Source organism: Polypterus senegalus, chromosome 2 (genome assembly GCF_016835505.1).
Source record: "Polypterus senegalus isolate Bchr_013 chromosome 2, ASM1683550v1, whole genome shotgun sequence".
Lineage (NCBI taxonomy): Eukaryota > Metazoa > Chordata > Cladistia > Polypteriformes > Polypteridae > Polypterus > Polypterus senegalus.
Genome location: NC_053155.1, coordinates 5,380,570 through 5,400,117, shown reverse-complemented (window position 1 = coordinate 5,400,117; position 19,548 = coordinate 5,380,570). Strand labels below are relative to the sequence as shown.

Sequence of the window (19,548 nt, the reverse complement as noted above, 5' to 3'; positions counted from 1 at the left end):
CTGTATATTAAAGTAATGCTTGGCAAAAAGTTTGAGGTAGAATTTGATTGTCACTAGCTTCTGTAAATGTTGCTAATGGAATAAAATACAATTTATTTTTGTATTGCCCAAAATCACACAAGAAGTGCCACAATGGGCTTTAAAGGCCCTGCCTCTTGACAGCCCCCCAGCCTTGACTCTCTAAGAAGACAAGGAAAAACTCCCAATAAAAACCTTGTAGGGAAAAATGGAAGAAACCTCGGGAAAGGCAGTTCAAAGAGAGACCCCTTTCCAGGTAGGTTGGGCGTGCAGTGGGTGTCAAAAAAAGGGGGCCAATACAATACAATACACAAAACAGAACAAATCCTCAATACAGTATACAAATAAAAACTTTACAAGTATGGACCAGACTTTATGTGATAGACGATATCACATAATATGATTTGGATTTCTTTAGAGTCCTGGAGACCTCATCCATCAAGCTGCCTCCCCCATTTGGCCATTCCATAGCTGAAACATTGCTTGGTCAGCCAATCTGACGGAAGGACCCCTCTACTCCACAATTCCTGCGATCCTCCATCAGGGATGACTTTACCTTTAGGCAGGCAAAACTACTTGGCAGGTGGGCCGTGGCACCAAGTACCACATTTGAACACCAAGAAGAGACACAGAATAGGTGAAGGTTAGTAACAAATTCTAACTATCAGGTTACTTATGTTTTAGTGCTAATGACTAACAACAGAGATGCAGTCTGTACAGTTAATCAGCAGCTCTAGTCAGGGTGTGCTGAACTGAAGTAGTGAGTCTTCAGCCGAGATTTAAAGGCTGGGACCGAAGAGGCATCTCTTATGGTAGCAGGCAGACCATTCCACAGTTTAGGGGCCCTGTAACTAAAAGCTCGACCTCCCACTGTTATTTTATTAATCCTTGGAATCATAAGCAGACCGGCATCTTGAGATCTTAATGTGCGCTCTGGTTTGTAAGTCATGATAAGTTCAGACAAGTAAGCGGACCTTGGCCATTTAATGCTTTATATGTTAAAAGGAGGATTTTGAAATCTGCCCTAAACTTAACTGGGAGCCAGTGTAAGGATTTAAGAACTGGAGTTATGTGTTTGTATTTTCTTGTTCTTGTAATAATCCTCGCTGCAGCAATTTGGATTAACTGGAGGCTGTATAAAGAACAGTTTGAACAGCCAGTGAACACCGCATTGCAGTAGTCAATCCTACTAGAAATAAATGCATGAATTAATTTCTCAGAATCCTGTTTATTTAGAAAATGCCTTCATTTCCCAAGATTTTTAAGATGGAAGAAAAATGATTTGGGCAACTTTGTAATATGCGCTTTAAATGACATGCTAGAGTCAAAGATAACTCAGAGATTTCGGGCTGATTCAGTAAAATTAATGGGGATTCCAACTGAGTTAAATGATGACAAAATATTGTTGTGATCAGCGTCATTCCCTCCAACAATTAACATCTCTGTTTTATCTGTATTTAAAGACAAGTAGTTCTCATCCATCCATTCCTTTAATTCACTAACACAACTAATTAAAGACAACATCTGAGAAACTTCATTTGATTTAAATGAAAGGTATAACTGGGTGTCATCTGCATACGAGTGAAAATTAACATTATGTTTCCTAATGAGAGATCCCAGTGGAAGCATGAAAACAGTAAAGGTCCCAGTACTGAGCCCTGCGGGACACCATATTGAACTTCTGTGTATAATGATGGAGTACTGTCTGCACATTTCTGTACATATTGGAATCGATTTGATAAATAAGAACTAAACCAAGTGAGCACGGGGCCTGTAAGCCCAACATCATTTTCTAGCCTGTGCAGTAAAATAGAATGGTCAATGGTGTCAAATGCTGCACTTAAGTCTAACAACATAATTACAGTGGAGTTTCCTTCATCAGAGGATATCAGAATGTCATTTACAACCCGCGTTAGTGCCATTTCTGTACTATGACCAGTGCGGAAACCAGACTGGAATTTCTCAAATAAATTGTGATGTGTAAGGTGTGACTGAAGCTGACTGGCGACTACTTTCTCTAGTATTTTAGAGAGAAATAGTAAATTTGAAATAGGCCTATAGTTATTTAGTATGTGTGGGTCTAGGTCTGACTTTTTAAGTAAAGGTTTAATGACTGACACTTTTAGTGCATCAGGTATTGTGCCATGCAATAATGAACTATTGATAACGCTAGTTTTGTTGGCACTGGATCTAGGGAACAAGAAGTTAAGACTTCCTGCTCAGTTATAGGATTAAAATCTGGCAAGAGCAGGACTAAATCACTTGTAATTAAGTAGTGATCGGAAATAACTTCATTTAATGGAGTATTATTTAAATTTTGAATTTCAACTTTGTAAGTTATAATTAAATCTAATGTATGGTTATGATTATGAGTTGGACCTTTGAGAATCTGACAAAATCCTACTGAATTTAACAAATAAGTAAAACATTTGCTAAAAGTGTCAGTTTCCACATTAATGTGTACATTAAAATCCCCCATCAGTACCACGTGATCATAATGCTTAGCCAAATCAGATAAAACGTTGGTAAATTCAGTCATGAACAATGAATATGGCCCTGGTGGTCTGTAGACTAGCACTGTAATTGTGTTGGAATCAGTTTTAATATTTAAAATGAATGCCTCAAAGGATATAAAGTCGCCTAAATTTTTATACGTGATTTGCATTTTGTTACAATGAATTATTCCAAGGCCTCCTCCTCGACCAGAATCTCTAGAATAATAAGAGGGGAGCTAGCTGAGTGGACAATTTCTTATAAAATTCTACAGGGTAGCCATCAGGGCCTGCTGCTTTTCCACTCTGAAGTGACTTTACAGCATCTAGTAATTCTGATAGCGCCTGAGATTTATCCAGTTCCTCTGCACTAAAAGTATCTATTTGTGGCATCTGTAATGTATCCATGTATGCATTGGATTGTGTGTTGTCTTCTTTAAACAGTAGAATATAAGGATTTATTGTAGTCTGTACATGTGTGCATTATATTTTTATGGTCAATAAATATTTTCTTTGTTCTTGTTGGTGATTGCTGAGATTGCATTGTGAACTTCTTGCTTGTGGATTTGTTGAGCTAAGAGCTTATTAGCTTTTTATCCATGTTCATAGTAATGATGTTGTGATTTAAAAATGTGTTGTTCAGTTTCTTTGGTTGTTAAGATGTTGAGCAGATGCAGAGCCTGCCTTTTCCTATGAAGAGCCTCACTTGGACACCTGGTATGTTCTTCATCTATTCGAGTAATTTTGCTGGTTAGCTCTGATACCTTCTTGGTTTCTATTTTATTTCTGTGGTAAAGAAATGAAATAATCTTTCCTCTTAAGAAGGCCTTTAGAGTTTCCCAGAGTATTCCTGCAGAGACCTCTGAGGATGTATTTGTCTCTAAGAAGAAACAGATTTGTTTGGATATAAATTCTGTACAGTTCTCATCTGCTAATAAAAGTGGGTTAAGACACTATCTCCGAGATGACTGTGTGGGCATAATGATTTTAGGTCCAAAATCAGAGGGGCATGGTCAGAAATAACAATAGTGTCGTAAGATTTAATCGTAGGCAAGAAATTATTATCTACAAAGAAATAATCAATTCTTTAGTAGCAATGATGCACTGGTGAATAGAACGAATATGTTCTTGAGTTTGGGTTTAAAAACCTCCAGGGGTCTGATAAGTTGTGGTCATACAAACTGTGTAATTGTCTTTGCAGTGTTAGATGTCATCCCCTGTGACAGGAGACCTATTCTAAGAGTGGATTTAAAACACAAAGTCCCCAGTCATTATAATTTTATGAGTGTTCACATTAAGAATGGATGCATTTTGCATGAATTCCCTATCATTGATATTGGGTGCATAAACATTTATCAAAATCATTTTACAGTTAGATTAGTTGCCCATGACAATCACCCTTCAGGATCCAATACTACATCTGATGCTACAAATGAGACTGTTCTATGTATGAGAATTCCCACACCTCTAGTTTTCTTTGTAAAGCTAGAATGGAATATTTGGCCAGTCCAGTCCTTTTGCAGCCGGAACTGATCCTTGCTTAGTAAGTGGGTCTCCTGTAAAAATACTATTTTAGCGTTTAAACCTGTTAGGTGAGAGAATACTTTCTCTTTAATTTGTAATTCAGGCCTTTAACATTCCAGCTCACAAAGTTAACTGTCCCATCATGGAGACATTGATTCTGAATTTTTGATGTCATTTTGTAGTCTTATCTGAAAGTGAGACAGCTTTAACCTTAATTTTCAATTTTCCCACGGGTTATTGCCATGCAGCCTATTGTTACATTGGTAGTTATAATTATAAGGATTAAAAGGATAGATTAGATAAAGCCTGCTCTCTTTCTCTCCTCCCCCTAGTTCCCCAAACCCCCCATAATGCCTCCCCATGTGAAGCTGGACCCCACTTCACAAAGTCCCAGTCCTCTGACATATTTAGAGATGGAGCATGTCCAAAACAAAACAAGCCCCCTAGCGGCGGCATTTGAGGACTAAAAAGTAGAGATATCTATTGCCGAAAAAGTCTAAATACTATAAGCATAAAATATAATTTTCAACAGTCTTGAAATATTAAGACAGTAAACCTTGGATAAGCATAGTAAACCCTAATGTAATAATAACGATAACAATAAACCATGGATATGGTGTTAAACAGTCCCCTTTAGAAGAATAAAAAAAAATACTTTAATTTCTTCAACACATACTCCTATAATTGTAATTAAAACATAAACAAAAAATGTCTGAGAAGAGAGAAGGATGTATAATTATGGTACCCGTATCGTTGCAAGCGAATCAGAGAGCAGGTAATATCTTCTTGCCATGCCATGACAGGATACGGCTCATTATCGTATTTCAAAAAAGTGTCGGGTTATCTTTCTTAATTCCTTTTCTGCTTCCTCCTTGCTGGAGAAGATGTGATATTTCGCTTGAATATTCACTTTCAGCTTGGCATGATACAAGAGGCTGTATCTGATATCAGCTTTCCGTAACTGCTGTTTAATGTTGTAAAAAGCTGCATGTTTAGCAGCTTTGATGGTGAGAATTTAGGGAAAACATGAATGTGGTTATTTTCAAATATAATCTCTTGTTTCTGTCTGAGAAGTGCCATTACAGTAAGCTTAAATTGTAATCTCTCGAAGCGGTCAATTAGAGTCCTAGGGTTACAGGTATTTGATCCACGTATGCGATAAGCTGCCATTATCTCGGGATCTGAATTAAAGTCCTTTTCAATTATTTTTGAGAATTGTTCAGCTAAAAATTTCACTGGGTTTGGACTTTCACGATTCTCAGGTAGATCTTCGATTCTAATATTATCCCTTCTGCATCCACCTTCCAGGGCCGCAAGTGTGTCTCCAAGTTTTTTGCATTTGGAATTCGCAGCTGTAGCTTTTCCATCAGAGGTAGATGCTGAATGTTCCGCTGTTTCATTTCGAGTCGTGAATGTCTGCTTAACGTCTTCCAGCTGATCAGCAAGTTCTCTCAGTTTAGATGCATTTTCCTGAATGTGTTCCTCAATTTTTCCCAGCATACCTTTAAAGGTTGCATCAAAACGATTATACAGTATATACGTTTTTCCAAATCTTTATTATCCTGCCGCAGCTTCTCATTTGTCTTGAGCAAGCCATTTATTTCTTTCTGCATATTTTTCTGAATGTCTTTCTTAAGCTCACTTATCGCTGTGGCCAATGTTGCGATCATTTCCTTCAGTTCGGATAAATCGTTTTGGCTATTATGATCTGCGGGTGAAGTGCCAACCCCGGTTATGGACAATACTTTCGGCTTGCAAGGAGTAGAGGAAAGCACGGACTGCAAGGCCATTTCTATTTTCATGTGATCTTCTGGAATTGGCGAGCTATCGTGACCTGCATCACGTTTCTTTCTGACCCCCTTTCGTATTACTCATGTTTATATACTATAGTAGAAACTCCTTGGGTTGGGTAAATACAGGATACCTCGGGATAATAAGAAATAACAGAGAAAATAAAGCCGCTGCTAACGGAGCTCCACTTCTGACATCCATCTCCTGTAATGGATGAGCCCAACTACCCAATCCAAGATATATTATTTTATCAGTCTTAAAGTAATTATGTAAGTACTGTTAATTAATTCTGCTATAATATTAGGAGAACCTATAGCGATCATAAGTTCACATTTATTTATATTGTACATGTTTCTGCCTTGACTGCTAGGCAATAATATTAGACTGCAGCTACAACAGGATTTTACGATGTTGATATCACCCCGATCAAATAACTCATGGCAGACTGGAAGGTCATGCTTTTTGATTCAATACTCGTACATGATGACTAATATACCGTATCCCCGCTCCTCAATTTAATGTGTGAACGACCGCTGTCTTAAATCTCCAAGGGAGTCTACTCACCAGCTCATTTTATTTTTATGTGTGATGTTCATAAAGTGTAAATACATGTGTGTGACTCTCTGGAGCCTATGAGGGTCTTAATTTGGTACTGCTATAACTCATTTTCTCAATTACGTAGATAATACAGAAGTTAATGTTTGTCATGCATTCTGTACTCAGCTTCTACTAATAACAGAATTAATCCAACAGTCACCAAAGCATATAAAACACAGAGGTGTACTGCATTAATAAAGAAAGTGTCATTGCAGCCTAAACTTCACAACAGCACACGGGCACTACAGTATATAATGCATATTGCAAGAGATTTCATAATAGATTCAGAGAGCACTATCGAAGAATACAGTATGGAGCAAACTAGCAGCATCTTCTAATACACATTGTCCAAACTGGCGGCCAAGCGGTTTCTTAAGTAAAGCCACCAACTGTTTTTTTTACTAAAGATTAATGGTTAAATGTATATTGATCTGTATTTTTCTATTTTTACATTACACAATATAAATCTTTCCATGCATCGCTTGTATTTTTCTGTGGCATTAAGTTAAGCTTATTTAATTTTATACAATGTTTTACTTCAATGCAAGTATAAATATAAAATTCATCTTCTTATTTCAGCTGCTCCCATTAGAGTTTGCCACAGCGGATCATCTTCTTCCATATCTGCCTGTCCTCGTCATCTTGCTCTGCTACACCCATCACCTTCATGTCTTCTCTCACCACATCCATAAACCTTCTCTTAGGCCTTCCTCTTTTCCTCTTGCTTGGCAGCTCTATCCTTCGTATCCTTCTCCCAATATACTCATCATCTCTCCTCTGAACATGTCCAAACCAACGCAATCTTGCCTCTCTGACTTTGTCTCCCAACCATCCAACTTTAGCTGATGTCATCATTTCTAATCCTATCCATCCCTGTCACACACAATGCAAATCTTAGCATCTTTAACTCTGCCATCTCCAGCTCTGTCTCCTGCCTTCTGGTCAGTGTCACCGTCTCCAACCCATATAACATAGCTGGTCTCACTACCGTCCTGTAGACCTTCCCTTTCACTCTTGCTGGTACCTGTCTGTCACAAATCACTCCTGACACTCTTCTCCACCCATTCCACCCTGCCTGCACTCTCTTTTTCACCTCTCTTCCACAATCCCTGTTACTCTGTACTGTTGATCCCAAGTATTTAAACTATCTATCTATCTATCTATCTATCTAATCCACCTTCACCAACTCTACTCCCTTCATCCCCAACATTCCAATGAGTGGAAGGTCAGTCACACACACATATTCTGTCGTGGTGACCTTCATTCCTCTCCTCTCATATCTCCACCTCTCTAGGGTCTCCTCAACCTGCTCCCTACTATCGCTACAGATCACAATGTCATCAGCAAACATCATAGTCCACGGGGACTCCTGTCTAATCTCGTCTGTCAACCTGTCCATCACCATTGCAAATAAGAAAGGGCTCATAGCTGATCCCTGATGTAATCCCACCTCCTTCACTCCTACCGCAGACCTCACCACGGTCACACTTCCCTCGTACATATCCTGTATCACTCTTAAGTACTTCTCTGCCACTCCCGACTTCCTCATACAATACCACAGCTCCTCTCAGTCACACTGTCATATGTTTTCTCCAGGTCCACAAAGACGCAATGCAACTCCTTCTTGCCTTCTCTAAACTTCTCCATCAACATCCTTGGAGCAAACATCACATCTGTGGTGCTCTTTCGTGGCATGAAACCATCCTGCTGCTCACTAATCATCACCTCACATCTTAACTAAACTTCCACTACTCTTTCCCATAACTTCATGCTGTGGCTCATCAATTTTATCCCCCTGTAGTTACTGCAGTCCTGCACATCCCCCTTATTCTTAAATATCGGCACCAGTACACTTCTTCTCTCACTTTCCAGGATTCTATTAAACAATCTGGTTAAAAACTCCACTGCCATCTCTCCTAAACACCTCCATGCTTCCAAAAGTATGTCATCTGGACCAACGGCCTTTCCATTCCTCATCCTCTTCATTCTGTCCTTACTTCCTCCTTGCTAATCCATTGCACTTCCTGATTCTCTATCTCCACATCATCCAACCTCTTCTCTCTCTCATTCTCTTCATTCATCAGCCTCTCAAAGTACTCTTTCCATCTGCTCAACACACTCTCCTCACTTGTGAGTACGTTTCCATCTTTATCCTTTATCACCCTAACCTGCTGCACATCTTTCCCAGCTCTGTCCCTCTGTCTAGCCCACTGGTCCTTTTCTCCCTCCTTAGTGTCCAACTCTCATCAACTCATCATACGCCTTTTCTTTAGCCTTCACCACCTCTCTCTTCACCTTGTGCCTTATCTCCTTGTACTCTTGTCTACTTTCTGCATCTCTCTGACTATCCACTTCTTCTTTGCCATCCTCTTCCTCTGTATGCTTTCCTGTACTTCCCCATTCCACCACCAGGATTCCTTTTCCTCCTTCCAGATGTCACACCAAGCATCCTTCTTGCTGTCACCCTTACTACATCCTCTGTAGTTTCTCAGCTGTCTGGTAACTCTTCACTGCCACCCAGTGCCTGTCTCTCCTCCTCCCTAAACTCAACCTTGCAGTATTCCTTTTTCAACTTCAACCGTTTGATCCTTTGCTCAGCCCTCACTCTCTTCCTCTTCTTGATCTCCAATGTCATCATACAGACCACCATCCCAACTGCTTAACTACACTTTCCCCTGCCACCACTTTGCAGTCTTCAATCTCCTTCAGATTGACTCTTCTACATAGGATGTAATCTACCTGTGTTCATCTTCCTCCACTCTTGTACATCACCCTATGTTCCTCCCTCTTCTTAAAATACGTGTTCACCACAGCCATGTCCATCCTTTTGGCAAAATCCACTATCATCTGACCTTCTTCATTCCTCTCCTTGACACCATACCTACCCATCACCTCCTCGTCTCCTCTGTTCCTTCACCAACATGTCCATTGATATCCGCTCCAATCACCACTTTCTGTCCCTTGGGTACACTGTCCATCACTCCATCCAACTCATTCCAAAAATCTTCTTTCTCACCAATTGCACGCCCAACTTGTGGTGCATATGCACTAACAACAGTCATCATCACACCTCCTATTTCCAGTTACATAATCATCACTCTCTCTGACACTCTTTTCACCTCCAGAACACTCTTGACATGCTGTTCCTTCAGAATAACTCCTACCCCATTTCTCCTCCCATCCACACTATGATAGAACAATTTCAATCCCCCTCCAATCCACCTGGCCTTACTCCCCTTCCATTTAGTCTTTTGCACGCACAACATATAAACCTTCCTTCTCTCCATCATATCGGCTAACTCTCTCCCCTTACCCGTCATAGTGCCAACATTCAAAGTTCCTACCCTCAGTTTCATTCTCTTTACCTTCCTCCTCCTCTTTCCTCTGGATACATCTACCCACTCTTCTTCTCTTTCTTCTTCTTCAGCCAACAGTAGCACAATTTCCACCAGCACCCTGTTGGCTAACAGTACTGGTGGCGGCCGTTGTTAACCCGGGGCTCAACTGATCCGGTTTGGAAATTTGTATCATTGTCTGCATATTGATCTGGCAAAATTTTACACCAGATGCCCTTCCTACGTAATCCTCCCCATTTATCTGAGCTTGGAACCGGCACAAAGAAACACACTGGTTTGTGCATCCCCTGTGGCTGGGTTCAAATATAAATATAAAATATGGTGTTGATATTTTTAATGGCATATTTGTGTTTTTTCAATTCCATAATAGTCTGGCTGACGCATGCATAATTTATTTTGTAACCTTATCTAATGTGCGTAGTCCATTAAACTTATTCATGAGATGGTGTAACTTAGCACACAACTTCGATCTCCTTCTCCAAATCCAAGATGCCCATTGCAACTTCATTCTGTCCTGGTCTTGATCCGCTGCTAGTCCACAGCTCTATGGCACTCATCCACAGCAGTAATCCCCAAAGTTAGCCTTGTTAACGTAAACACTGACTAAGCTCAGACCAGCACGAGATCATCCCCAGCTCAGAGCACACTGACATTGGCCCTATGTGTCTACTAGTTTGGGTTGTAGTGACGGTTCTTGATCTCTGCTATCTGCTTTTATCTGTTGTGGCGTCTGTCTGTGTCAGTAGTTCACAGCCTGATTCATGTGTTGGATTGCTTCTTGTTCCTTGTTGCCATATCTGCATCTGCTGTCTGTCATATTAGTGTCTTACTCAATAGATTTTCTGTAATTTCTCATGTTTATCACTTGAACTTATAAGGCCAGCATAAATATTTCTGTCACTCCAAACACCTCACCATTGCTTAGTCACCTATTTGACACCATAGTATCCACACAAGGCTGATCAAGTTCATGATGATGTCTGCCATGCAGTGCTTTCTGAGTCCATGCTTGTGTTTGAAGTTGAGTCACTATGTCTTCTGTGATGTTGCCTGTACTTTATAGGCTAAGTGGTGTGGAGTTTGTGGCTGCAGGATTGTTTTGAGGAGTGATGATGTTTGCTGTTCTTAAATTTTGAATCTGTGTTTTGTGTAAATTAATGGTATCTGTGAACCCCCTTCCTCCCTCAAGATGTCTTTTATTCTATGGCTGCTTTGGGGTGCTGTTGTTTGTGCTATGTGGAGTTGTTGTAGGTTTGTTTGGGACAAATGTACAACTCCAAAGGAATACGTGAGTGCTGGTATGTTGGATGGTTCTAATTGTGCAGTGTGTATGTACATGTGTTTGTAGTATTTGTGAAAGATGTAATGTGTATATTTATGTGAAGAGTACAGTATATTTAAAGTTTTTTTATGTTGTATAAGTTGTCCAGTTCAGACCAAAGGTATTTGTGTAGTTCACATTCTGCCATGGTCTCAATTACCATTATCAACGGTATACCCACCTTCTCTAAGGATTTCCCTTTTATACATATTTTTTTTACTCTAAAATCCTATTTACAAGATCCCATCTCTCTCAAAGTGTTAAATTTCATAGAAGAAGCAGTCATTTCTGCATCTCACTTGTTTCCATCTCTGTTAGCAGAGCACCAAGTCACATTCTTCTAAATATACTGAAAGTATGTACATTAAATATTACAGAATCATTGTCACACAAACTCAAGGTTCTTTTTTTTATGGTCATCAAAAGCTACCCTTTCTCACTATGTAAAATGCTCTAAATCCAGCTCTTATTTCAGCTCGCCCAGAATAACTGGCACTACAGTTGACCAAACACAGACTAAGGCCTGTCAGCTGAGAAGGTTAAAGTACCCCTGATATACTGTACAGTAGTTTTTGTGTAGTAAATTTCTTTTGGCTTTACTAACCAATCTTAGTTGACAATTTGGGAGCCATTGCTCCTTCCCACTGCTGTATTTTCTCCCACATTTTCAAATGGAGTAAAAGTGTCCTTTTCAATTAGAGATGGGGGATGCCCTTCTGTCTAAAAATAAAAAAAGAAGTGTTTTTAAGGCAAAAGTCAGGATTACACTATGTTAGGGTTAGGGTGAATATTCACATGGCATGTTCAGTAGGCTGTCAAGGTTATTGAGAGGATGGTCCGGCCAAACCAATCTTTTAGACTTTTTGAAGAAGTAAGTAACTAGAATAATTGACAAAAACAAAGCATACAACAGAATTTACTTGCCTTTCAAAAAACTTTTGACTAAGTCATCCCACACTGAAGATGAATTCTGTCTTTTCAGGAGCGACTATGTCAGCAGCAGCTCTCACTTTAGTATTAAAATTTTCCACATTACTATTTATATTATTTTCACTATTGTAGTAAGCACTACAAACGGACTGATTACTTAAAATGTTTGTAAACTTTGAGGCTGCAGATGAATTAAAGAAGTGTTTTTTAACAATATGCTTCTCATTAACTGTAGTTGCCAGTATTTCTATAATAAATAGTAATAGAAAATGGTCAGATAAACCGATATTCACATCAACTTTTAGTCCTTTAGTAATCAGTATATCCAAGATGTGTTCTCCTTTGTGTGTTGGCTGACTAATATGATGCCTCAGATCAAAAGAGTGCAGGAGGTTCATGAATTCTTTTGCTTTCAAGTCACACTGATTATTGAGCTTGGGAGAAAATAGAAGAATTTCAGCGAATACCAAGTGGAGGCAAAGGAAAAACATACTATTTGATGGTTTAAACAGTGGTATAAACAACAAAAGGAAGTTGATCAAGTGACATAGATTGAAACTCGAAAGTTCAAGTTCACAAAGTCGCACAGTGCCCAAAATAAAAAAGAAGTTGTCGGATATCAAAGTCGCTGTGAAAAGGCGAGTCGTAGCCCACCGTCTGATTGTCATATGAAAGCTTATTAGGGTACAGAGAAAAAAAAAAAAAAAATAGGCACACAGTGAGAAAAAAGATCGAAATGTCAACTTCAGTCTCGAAATTTCCACTTTAATCACATAGTTTATTTTGTCATTAAAGTAGAACATTATAAACTTCATCTTAAAATTGTTTAATTTACTAGTCTCTCAATCCCATCGTAATTAAAGTAGCAGGTTAAATGCTTTGTTTTGTATTTGTTGTTCTATGTGCTCTATGTGTGTGAATCACTACGTGCTTCTTAAACTGGCTTTCTCTTATTCCAACAGGACACAGAATCCATTACATTTGTAATATTACAGCTCTCTGAATAATTTAAAAACTGAGATGTATACTTGATATCATTTTCATGATGATAGGAGTTAAAGCACGTTATTAAACATGGGAACATGGTAGCGCAGTGATACTGACGAGCTGGCACCCCATCCAGAGATTGTTTCTGCCTCACACAAGATGCTTGCTGCGACGTGCGAGACCTTCGATTAAATAATTTATTGCAGCAGTGCTGTGTCTCTCAAACATACTAACCCCCAATTCCTGTCCTTCCTTTTCTTTCTCCAAGTAACCAATCATCAAATAATCAGCTCAGTAATAGACGTAAAGCCATCTGTAAGCTTAGAACGCAGATTCTTCAAAACTTTTAAGGAACATTGAAATATCTTTGTTGTACATGTTCAATTATTCTATACATCTATCCTTCCAGTGTCACACCAGCCTCAGCAAGAATACAGTGCGAGTCAGGAAAAATCCGTGAATAGGGTGCCAGCTCATCGCTGGTGCTGTCCACCGTGTCCTCACATGTTTAATTATTAACAATACAGATTATTTAAATGTTATTAACATTTTATCTGTATAATATAATAAACCTATTTTGCTGCATTTCATCTGAAAAATACATGCTGAAGTGGCTCAGGTTGTGCAATATTATAACTGTATTGCAAGATTACAGTGAGTTAATTATACTTATAAGTACAAACAGTTCTACAAGGAGCACTTGATGGACTGATTAAGTGCATTTATAGTTCTTGGGATGAAGCTGTTTCTGAACCACAAGGTTCGTACAGGAAAGGTTCTGAAGTGTTTGTCGTATGAGAGCAGTTCAAATAGACAGCATGGCTGAGGCAGTGTGTGCTTGATGCTGTATACCGATAATTCTCTTTATGATCAGCTGTTGTAGAGCTGTTATTCCACACTCCGATACAGTGGGATAAATAGTCTGAGTGGTGCAGCGAGAGTAACAACGCTATGGTATTTGGAATAGTTGGGCATTCCATGGACATTTATATTGTTACAGGTTAATTACAATCAGATGCCTTAAACTAATAAACACTATGTGGTTAATTTCAGTGTATTTGATAAAACCATGTCAGGGATGTGGATCTAAAAAAGAAAGGGAAACCACACTGGAACAAAAGCACTGCTTTGACGCTGGGTACCGCCAGTTTGTAAAACCGAGCAGAGAACTTGCATAAGCAAAGCATTTAACTAGCATGAAAATGTGTATAGCTTTATGCCAAGTTTAGGTTTTATACATCATGATGTGAAATGTGGAAATGGGGGTATGCATCGTTTTTGTCTGTACGCACCGTTTATTCATGAGGCCCCAGGTCTGTCTGTCTGTCCAATCTGTCTGCATGAAAAAATTTCATTGGCTCAAAAAATAAATTTGTCACACAAATAAATTTCCAAACCTCCCACTGAAAAGCATTTGTGATCTCATCTGTCTTAAAACAGAAACAGCCTGAGAGACTTCAGTTATGGATTAGTTTACTATTTCAAATTTATTTTAAGGTTGTTTCAACTTGTAGATTTTGCATTTTTTCCTTACTGCTCTGACTGCTGCTCCTGATGGCAAAGCTGATCCCCATTACAAGTCAGTCAAATGCCTGGAGAGGCAGGCCACTTGCACCCCTGCACACTTCTGCTGCTGACTGAGGTCAATTAGCTGTTAAAAAATATAAAAAACTAGGATGCAAGAAATTCTGTAAGTGTCACACTGGAAGAATAATGAGACCAATTTTATCCTCAAGATTTACGGCACACAAAAACAACGTCATGGCTGCATTATCTGCTCACTACTTTAAAGGTGTTTGAATGAATTGATTACACAGGAAAGCAGAACTAATTAATATAAACTTGGGATGGGTTAAGAAAGAGCACTGCAGTCAATTTGTAGGCAGAAGGTCAGAGACGCTGGGCATGCAAGAAGGACGCCACTGTGGTGTTCAGTGTCTGTGATGCATAAAGAAGCTGAATGTGCCACAGATAGCAGGGATGGAGCTGAACTACGGCTGGTGTTGTGCTGAATTTAGGAGAGTAACGTACAGCTTAGGTTGGCTTGCACTTTATCTCTGCCCAGAGCACCACCTCTTTGTATTTTGAGACTGAAATTCAAATATTATTTAAGATTAGTGTGCTCTTTGGGACTCCCATTATAAAATAAATAAGTTCTTAGTTATTTAGATAATTTCATAGAATTATTGGGCTTTAACTGATATTAATAGCTAGGCAGGGAATGTAGTGCAGCTGCTTTTGCCTTTCTTGGGGTAATATTGTCTTGATTGTGTGCTAGTATTGTTCATGTTGTATTTATAGTTTTATTACTTTTGGATTTTTTACTTTTGTTGATATAAGTCTGCACATAGTGAGTAAACTGAGTGGTCTTGCATTGTTAGTAAGACTGAGAAGCGGGGAACTGCATTTTCTACAGTCTACACTAACCTGTTGGTGTTATTTTATTGGGTTTTATTTTATTTATGACCTGTTTTGAAGATATTTTCAAATAGGAAAACCTTACATAATGACTCAGTATTTCTCTGACACTACAGTTTATTGGTGAAGCTCCAGAGTGGCTCTCCATCATGGCACAAAGTAGCTGAGAATTATACATTGAGGCTTCAGCACAGATTTTAACTCTATGTTGGTGCGTATTTCACAAATGTTATGTTTGAGAAATCTGAATGACAGAAAGCCACAGAGCCCCTCAACTCCCAAAAGCACATGAATTGTCATTTCTACATTTCTTGAATTGGACCCCACAGTCTATAAACCTACTAAGCCATCTCAAGTCAATTTGGACTCCATGGCATCGTAAAGTGCTGTTAAAAAGCATGGATTTGGTAGAGTCTATTAAAACGTGCCATTACATTTTATTTTGTCTTATTTTTGAATATGACTCCCTGTTACAAAAATAATTGATAAAATGCACAAATGTGACAGCTGACTGACTCTTAAGTAACAAAAAATATTAAAAGTGCAACAACTTTCAAATCAGATAACAAAGTCCCTTAAACACCTGATTGTTATACCATGCTGACATTTTCTGACTTATTTGCATTTCTGTTTGACTCTGTACAGTTTACACATATTTTTACCTTGATAGGGGTTGGGAATTTCAAAATGATGTTTGACAGAACATCAAATATGCTGCTGTGTGTAGATTAGTGACTTATTGTAGGACTGCTATTGTATTGGTAAATAGAAAACTTTTTAAATGTGCCGTAAATCGAAGGGAGCGACTTCTTCAATTTTTGTTAAGTCAAACCATTTTCTGATTTTTTTGGGGAATCCACAGTGACACAACAGTCAGTGGCTGCCACTCTGTTGCGTATTGGACATCACAGTAAAATCTCTCTCTTGATAATCGTGCTAATATTTCTGTATTGCTCCCAAGGTGCAAGTGGCATGATAGCTAAAATTTGACCCAGGGCATTTAAAGTGTCACTCAGTCACTCAGAATGATGAATGTCAGTCCACCTAAAGGCATTTATTAACAATACCAAAAGAGAAGGTCCTTAAGACAATAATGCCCACCTGCCCTCTCAGGCTATCCTCAGTGAATGACAAAACCTCTTTCTCTCTCGCTCTTTCTCTCTCCCCATCAGGGAGGTCTGACCACCAGTGCCAGTTTCAGATAAAGTTCTTTTCTTCATTAGCCTTCACTCCTCTGTGATGTTTTTCACTTCCATTGTCTACTCTGTGTTGTTTGTGCCTTCAGTAGCTTTTAAATGGTCTATTGTCTCAAGCGGTTGTTCTCTCCTAGCCAGTAAGGCCCACTTCCCTCACCTGGAACTGCCAGTCCAGAGGGAATTTAGAACCCGTCTGTTAAGTTCCCCAGAGCCCATTTCTTTCACCTGGCACACCCTGGGTTATCCCCCTTCTGTCAACAGAAAGCCACCACACCGTGAGTGGGACTACTGTACTGTCATGAGAGTAACTGAAATCTGCCCTTGCAGGATATCAGACACCCCTTTTAAGAAATGTGGACCAAAGCACTATCCCATTTTTCCAGCAACACTGAAGAAGCATGTTGGCCAGAACCCCACTGCATTTATTTCAATGCTTTTAGTGTTTCCAGTCAAATCTTGTCCACCCCGTGGCTTTGCTACTGTACAACTGTTTAATCACCACAGCGATGGACCAACTCCATCCAATGCTTCTGGTGTTGCCTCCTCTGAGGAGATATCCACGAGATTTAGGAGTTCCTCAAAGTGCTCTTTCCACTACTCAGCCCATTCTGCTGCTCATTTCTCCAACCATGTTTAAAACAACCAATGTTCTGCCTGCTGTCCTGAATTATGGAATGGATTGCTGCAACTTTGTTTGTTTCAGACTCTGTTTCACCCTGAAAACTTTGTTTTGGTTTGCTTACTTTCTATCTCAATTCAACCAGAGTTTTCTAAAGCCAAAGTAGAATAATGCTCCATGACCTCACCAAAGTCGACTGTCACAGAGGCCATTTTGGTTTGCCGATGCGACCAATGTCGCTCTCTTAACTGCTCTACTTTCTTTACCACTAAGAACTGTTCAATATAGAAAAAAAATTTGCTTACAGAATATCTGCTGCTAGTTCATTTCTTACTGTCTTGTCTGCTCCTACAGCTGCTTGTGCCTAATTGACTACGTACTGCAGAGCTCCATTTTATTTACTGCTGTTAAGTCAGATGTCTATCTGTATTTAAAATGAATGCTTTTTTATTTATATATGAACATGCGTGCCTCACTTTTCTACTAGTGTTAATGCTTGACTGTAAGACTATTATATGGCACTCTATCCAATAAATTTTATATGCCTTGACTTTTTCTCCTACTATGGAACTGCTGTTACTGGTAGTTTTAATTATTTGTCACTGCAATAATAGTTATTCACTTAAACAGATGCCGGTGTCAGGTACTGCTGCTTACTACCCTGCTTAGCTGACACAAGTTTGAATACAAATAACAAAAACAAGTACAAGTAACAAGTATAAGCTTTCCAAATGCTCCTTCAAACACTCAGTTGCTTTTGTTCCTTTGTTTGACGGTAAACAAAACAAAACAAAACAAAACAAAAAAAACTTCTAAAGGTAGAGTAGGCACAAATGGAGGCCCAATGATGTTTTGCAGAATTTGGGTGAACAAGGCTTGATGAGCTCTGTTGGGATGATTGACCTTTTCTTTTTAAAACTTACCTTATTATTTTCTTTAATTTCCAGTTCATTTCTTTCGTGTCTGGAACCTGCTCAAGGAAACAGGTAAGATAAACGCTTAAATATAATGTTACAGAAGAAAAAAACATTACAATAAAAATGAAGTCCGACAGTTCTTGACAGGCATAATCTCATTTACACTGCGACTGTAACACATGACTTGTTGATGAAAGAAGGTCACACAAGGATGAAAAACAGAGGGGACATTTAACAGTCAGCATTTATCAGTGTGATTCAGTCCGGGTCTCCTATCTGGCTCAAGTTTAGTCTTGGTTTTGTAATCTTTTTTGTTACCTTTAAATAGGCTTTTTAACTCTGGCACAAGTGTGTGTGTGGTTTTTGTTTTTAACCTTTCTTGCTTCTCAAATATTATTATTTTTTGTTATTAAATCTATTTGTGATGGTGTTCCTTCAGTTCTGTATGTAATATTGTGTTTTTTATTTATTATTTTGCTATTTTCTATTATGTTAACAATATCTGAAGTTTTATTTATTATCTGCTCTGTCCACTTATTGTGAAGCCCAAGGAGGCGGGGCCGTCTGATTATGCAGCTGGGGGAGGGGACTGCACTCGGCGCTATAAATGCAGGAGCCGCCCTTCTTACAGCAGCAGCTTCTGCACTGACTTGGTTGGATTCCTGTGTGCGTGTGCGTGTGTGTGTGCGTGTGCGTGTGCGTGTGCGTGTGTTTTTGGTACTCGGCCACAGAAAGAATAAAGGCAGATTTTTATTAATAAAGCTACAGGTTTAGGGCCCATTTACACCTAAATGTTTGTCTTGCGCTTTAGCTCTAGACCAGAATGTCCCTAAACCTCTTAAAAGTTATTTGCTATTATTTTCAGTTACACTATTCACATCTAAACCTTTTAGCACTGAGAGGTTTAGTAAACTCCTGCATGCAGCATTTTTCAAGTGTTTTCAACAAAATGCTAGTCCCACCAAAGCACATGATAACGTTTTTGAAGTGGTTTTACAGGAAGTCACTGCCTCTTCCACGATGAGGCAGGAGTGAAGTAGCTCATTAAAACTAGAAAAAAAAAAGACACTGCAGTTGTCGATGCGCATGCTTTAGTTGTCGACTGAGAGCTGTTGAGGGAGGAATAAAGTATAAAAGTAGCTTGCAATCAAGTGACAAGAACTGAACAAAAGTTATATTGTATGTATACATTTAGTTTTAGTCAAGTTAAAGTTTAGTAAGTTTAGACCAGATGTTTTAACCTAAAATCAGTGAGATAGCACAGAGCTTCACAGTGCCAGGGTCTGCATGAGGTTTGCATGTTCTGACCTTGAATTTCTGGGTTGATTGGTATCAGTGAGTGTGTTTAACTGCAGGTGATTACCTGCTTGAATACTGGAAAT

At 39.0% G+C, this 19,548-nt stretch overlaps 1 protein-coding gene across 1 annotated transcript in view; it reads left to right on the top strand.

Annotated features, from left to right (window-relative positions):
* LOC120524130 (NACHT, LRR and PYD domains-containing protein 3-like) overlaps positions 1-19,548 on the top strand; it is a 69,094-nt gene that overhangs the window by 19,106 nt on the left and 30,440 nt on the right. Inside the window, exon 7 of the mRNA XM_039746008.1 lies at positions 18,197-18,235. Within this exon, the coding sequence (XP_039601942.1) occupies positions 18,197-18,235 (39 nt within the window). The remainder of the gene's footprint in view (positions 1-18,196; positions 18,236-19,548) is intronic.